Here is a 5,369-nt window from a genome sequence, read left to right on the forward strand (position 1 = left end):
AAACAAAAAAAATGTACTAATAAAAATCAGTAATTTTAAAATGTGGTTCAAATTAATTAAAAAATTTAACTCTTAATATTTTTAGACAATAACTTCAATCATGATTTCTGCTCATTTTGCATCAGAACGCCTTGATAGTCTTGAGATTTCAGAATGTACCGTYTCTTCTGTGTCGCCTTCTGATAAACAATTTATAACCCTGTAAAGAGTTGACTCATGAGAAGCAAAACAAGGAACCAAAACAATACTTTGTGAAAGTACAAGCTCTTACACAAGACCAAACACTCATTCAAAACACCAAATTTAGAGACGCACAAATCACTGAATGTAATTTATTTCTTTTGAAGGTACACTTTTAAGACGGTAAAGTGCAAAGATTCTCAAAACCTTTGGAAAGAGGGTTAGAGGACACTGAAGCTCTACATTCATATTTACCAGACAGAAGTTTTGTGCTCTTCATTTTTTGTTTTTATTTGACAACTGAGGGGAAAAAGAGTCCAGAGAGGTGAGACAGAAGTGAGCMCACACTCACTTTGAATAAAAGAGGCACATTTCACCTCACAGTTTGTCCAGCACTGTTACCGGTTAGCATTTTCTGACGTTAACARAAAAGAAGAGAAAAGAAAAAGTTGCACTTAAGTCGACTTGTAAGGAACAATTCTGTGCCAAGTTCATGCTTTATAAATTACTTTAAATAATAAAACTAATTACAGCCTGAAAAACACATTTACATTTGCTGCATTAGCCCGCCTGATTGTGCTGCTTTTTAAATTAGAACTTTTGAACTCAGAAGATAATAATCGTTGCTCATCTCTCCCTGGGAAGCGAGGACTGTGACGGCCAAGAAACATTACTTTTTTTTTCTTACTCTTTTTTCTAAATAAATGATTGCAATGTGCCATTTTAGTACAAACACTCCATAGCGTTGTGTGAAGCATTAAAACTTAATGAAGGTTTATGACTTTTCACCTTTAATTTTGTTAACGGCCACTACCTATTCATCCTTTGAGAAATGTCAGTATTTTAACGGGGCATCTAAACCAGTTTAACCTTTAAATTAATTTATTTGAAGGGTAGTGCACTGCTTGTCCTTTGTCCTGATCAGCAAACATACTATAGTGTCCCTCCAGTGTTGCTGTAGTTCACRTGTTTTAAACTTGTGATAGGATAAAACAAATCTTTGTTTAAAAACTAATGGACTTAGAAATAAATGGATTAACAGGGATTTAACATATAAAGAAGCTGCATTGTGTGAATTGTTCATTACGTTTCGCCTACAGAAGTAAATCCTTACAGCAAATGGTTCTTGTTGGGTTGGATTTACAGATTAATGTTGGATTAGTGTAACAAAAGATGTGAAACTGAATACATGAGCCATGAACAGAGAAACTATAATATCCAGAACAAATTAACTTTTGTATAACTGCTCATACAATAGATAATATAGCTCCCCATTCATCTGGCACCACAATATTTTAAACTCAACCAACTTTAGGATGATCGAACTGCTCTAACAGTTTCAGTTTGGAGTATTTGTTCCTTCAGCATCAGAATAAACACCATCTTTAAGAGACTTTGAGTTGGAGATAAGAGAGGAGAGATGAGACCATCGTTATGATCTTATTCTGATGGTTTCTTTTTCATAGAAGCAAAGCTTGTGACTAATTTATGTACATAAAAMATGTTCCTTTTTCAATAAAAAAAATGTTGACTATACAAGAACATAAAATTACAGCACCAGCAGAGTTTTGGATCGTCCGTTTGTTCTGATCCTCAAAGCGGCTGGGGAAGTTCTAGAGGGGCTCTGAAGAGTTTGAGCTGTCCTTGATAGTGCACGTTGGGGGGGCTTCCTGAAGCTCCTCTGCTCTAGTGTTGATTGCACCAGAAATGTTTGTTAGTAATCCAGCACAGTTCTAACAGGAGGAAATCCAGGAGACAGCAGAAGTGGAAGGAAAGCTTATCCAGCACTAATCGGTCYGCTTTGAGTCAAGAACGTTAAGGGAGGGAAAGTGTTTGCATTTTGTCCACACGTCCCTTTCATCTCGACCGGTCCAGAACAGCAGTTTGGAGGCTGTGAAACCGCACACCGGTTATGTGCCGTCTGCRTTGGCTTCCTGCGTGTTGTTGTGGTCCATGGTGTTGGCACTGCCGTTAGTCTCGGGTCGGGCCAGGATCTCTCCGGTCGCCGCCTCTCGGATCACTTTCATCCAGCGCTGCTTGACCTCCTCAGACTCGGCAGCAAAGTTGTGCACAGACTTGGACTGGCACAGGCGGAAGCTGGCTGGGGGGTCCGTGTGTCGGGGGTTATCTTCCACGTTGTAGCCCAGTAAGGGGATGGCGCACAGGGCCTTCACGTCCTGTGAGTGAAGGCAGAGCAGATCAATAATAAAACACTGTAACATGTACTGTATGCTCACACCAATGAATGTGTCTTTGTCAAGCAGGAGTCTCTGCAGCACACAGGGGGAGTTTCTTGGCTGTGTGGGTGGAGTTTAACAAAATTATGATTGGCTGAGATCTGTGTGGGCGGAGTTTAACAAAATTATGATTGGCAGAGATCTGTGTGGGCGGAGTTTGGAAAACCGAGATTGTGGAGTCTGGATTATAGGCGGAGAATCTTGGTTGTGGGCGGAGTTCGGAATGAAGGCGGAGGTTCTCTGGTGTGGGCGGGGTTTGGCAAAACCGTGATTTTTCAGATTGACATGTAGGGTAAGTTAGAAGATTTTTAATTTTTATTTAAAATGAGAGTTTCCTTCAAACCCTTTGTGTTGTTCAGAACCTTTTATTGCTCATATCACACTTCTGGTTATACTTTTCAGCTTTTTTGGCTTATTTCAATTTCTTTCTGCTAGTTTATGCTTTTTATGCTCCTTTTAGCTGCGTTCTACTAATCTCAGCTGTTTTCCGTCTTTTCAGGTATTGTTCAACTACTTTTTTCTTTTGCTAATTTGAGCTTTTTTTCAAGCTAATTTCCCCTTTTTTGTGTTTATTTCAGCTATTTTCTGTCTAATTCAGCAACAAGCTGTTTTTTCTGCTTATTTTAGCATTTTTCTGCTTTTTCAGCTACTTTTCAACGATTTTATTTATTTTTTTGCTAGTTTTAGCTTTTTTTGCATTCAAACTTCATTTTCGCAGGAAATAAAATTCCTGCCTGGGCAAACTGTTATAGTCATATTTTAAAAAATAACTTTTTTCCAGACAAGGTGATATYGTTTTGACCGAGTTGAATTGTTGCACATGCAATATGTTCAAATTTCCTGTGGCTAGCACCTTCCGGTCTCGAGTTATGACTAATATTATTATTTATTATTCATATTAAAAATTACAGGCACTTTCTGGACGCTTCGACTGAGCTGAATTGTTACACATGTTCATCCAACTGAATCGTTATGGCTTCCTTAAGCCCCACCCAAAATAGTCAATCTATCAGGTCTATAACAAACTCCGCCCACACACCGAGACCCTCCCACTCAGTGACCGCACAGACTCGTTTCTCGTATTTGCTGCATCACCTGTTGAGCTCCGTAGAGGTAGAGCACCAGACACTCCTTCTCAGGGATCACACCCCAGACCTTCTGCCAAATTTTGCCTTTCTCAGAGTACTGCAGGGAGCCACAGATGATGCTGCTGACCGCAAACTGACTGGCTTCAATCTGCAAAGAAGAAATCCAATTTAAACCAAAACAAGGATAACAATATTAAATAAAGTTGTTCTGCTCTATTGTTGGTATTTGTTTGATTCTTAGGACACTAAAATTTACACATAAAACTGCAACCAAACACGCCTTTGACTGATGTGAACTTTTCTTATTTATTAATGAACACATACAGTATTTACATACAGTATTTATTCAAACGTCACCTCTAGAATGCCTTTCTTCTTGTCCTCAGTRACTCCTTGTCCTGACAGGATCGAGTAGCAGTCTTTGCAGACTTTGTTCATCTTGTAGCCGTCATATTCAAGGTGCGCCTTGTACTCGGAGCATTTCCAGCACACCACCTGTAAGACCAGGAAATAYTAGCATTGTACACGCTCCAACAGTCGAGAGGCGCCGCACATTAACAGATTAATATAATTTATGAACCGTCTACAGAAGTACTGTTTTAGTTTCACAGTTATGAAGTTTAGGAGGAAGGCTTTAAACACGACAGCAGTAACTTACGTAGCCGCAGGCTCTGCAGTGATGTCTCCTCCGTGTGATGGCGTTGAAAGACTCCTTGCATTTCATGCACATCGTCACTTCGTTGTCGCGGATCCATCGAGGGGCCCGCTTTCCCAGCTCRGCTTCCTGTTTCAGAAGAACACACTCAGGGTGAGGGAGCAGACAGACGCCGGCAGCTTCGCCGCGTTTGGTTCTGAYGCCACACTAACCGACACGTCTTCTACGTCCTTCAGGGCGTTCTTGAATGACTCGTTTTTTTGTTGGAAGATCTCGATGGTCTCCTGGAGAGCCTAAAGAAAATAAAAAAAGGGAATTTATGTCTTTCAAAAGTTGTTTGAAAGCACACAAAATAAGAACATATTTGACAGGATTATACTCTGTACCTTAATCCAGTCGGCCTTGTCTTGCTCTGAGCTGGAAAAAGAACATAAAAGCTTTAAAATATCTATTTTTTTAAGACATGAAACTTAGTGTATTTGTTTTCTGTTCGACTTTATTTGAATAAATGCATCTACGTAGTAACTTGGGCATTTTATTTTTAGATTTTTAGTGACAGAAAATAAAGTAACCAAATGTCATAAGTCAGAATGGGCCTAACATAGTAACTCATAATGATGTAATGAAAACACAAATAGCTCAGATTGAAACCGATTACATTATTTTTTCCATTCATGATTATTATTTTCACCTTTTTTAACAATTACAGTGTTACGGTCATAGAAAGAATCACATTTAAAATGTTGTTTTTATTCTGGATATCAACATTTAGTGAGCTCYAGTGGAGTCCTGACCCTAACTTTGGGAACCACGGACCTAGACYGCGATAGGTAGAGCACCCCAAAGTTTTACTCACATAAGAGTAGCACTACTTCAACGTATTTTTACTMAASTAAARTAAAAAGAAGTGACTCAWGTARGAGTAAATATAGTATTTGGTAAAAAAAAGAAAAGGCTACTCAAGCACTGAGTAACTGATCAAGACATCAGTCATTTAAAAATGACATCATCAGACGGACCAAAATATAAAGGTGTGTGGAAATGTTAAAGATCAAAATAAAAACAATTCTTATAAATAACATAATAACAAATTCAGGCAAAATAAGCATTTTTCTAAATCTGTTTCTTTCAATAAAAAATAATGAAACTAACAAAAAAACTGCATATGTGTGTGTGTGTGTGTGTGTGTGTGTGTGTGTGTGTGTGTGT

At 38.6% G+C, this 5,369-nt stretch overlaps 2 protein-coding genes across 2 annotated transcripts in view; one reads left to right on the forward strand and one right to left on the reverse strand.

Annotated features, from left to right (window-relative positions):
- nup205 (nucleoporin 205) overlaps positions 1–206 on the forward strand; it is a gene marked incomplete in the record, with an annotated part of 21,112 nt that extends 20,906 nt beyond the window's left edge. The window contains 1 exon segment of the mRNA XM_014034564.1: positions 1–206.
- A 112-nt stretch (positions 207–318) lies between these two features.
- On the reverse strand, positions 319–4,577 carry fgd4a (FYVE, RhoGEF and PH domain containing 4a; the record flags this gene model as incomplete). Its single annotated transcript, XM_014034541.1, is given in 6 exon segments — positions 319–2,357; positions 3,513–3,653; positions 3,863–4,000; positions 4,164–4,289; positions 4,373–4,453; positions 4,547–4,577. Coding segments are annotated over 6 exon segments (784 nt in total), but the record flags the coding sequence as incomplete, so codon positions are not given.
- Between the last annotated feature and the right edge of the window lie 792 nt (positions 4,578–5,369).

The sequence above is a fragment of the Austrofundulus limnaeus genome, unplaced genomic scaffold (assembly GCF_001266775.1).
Source record: "Austrofundulus limnaeus strain Quisiro unplaced genomic scaffold, Austrofundulus_limnaeus-1.0 Scaffold7, whole genome shotgun sequence".
In the NCBI taxonomy this organism is placed as follows: Eukaryota; Metazoa; Chordata; class Actinopteri; order Cyprinodontiformes; family Rivulidae; genus Austrofundulus; species Austrofundulus limnaeus.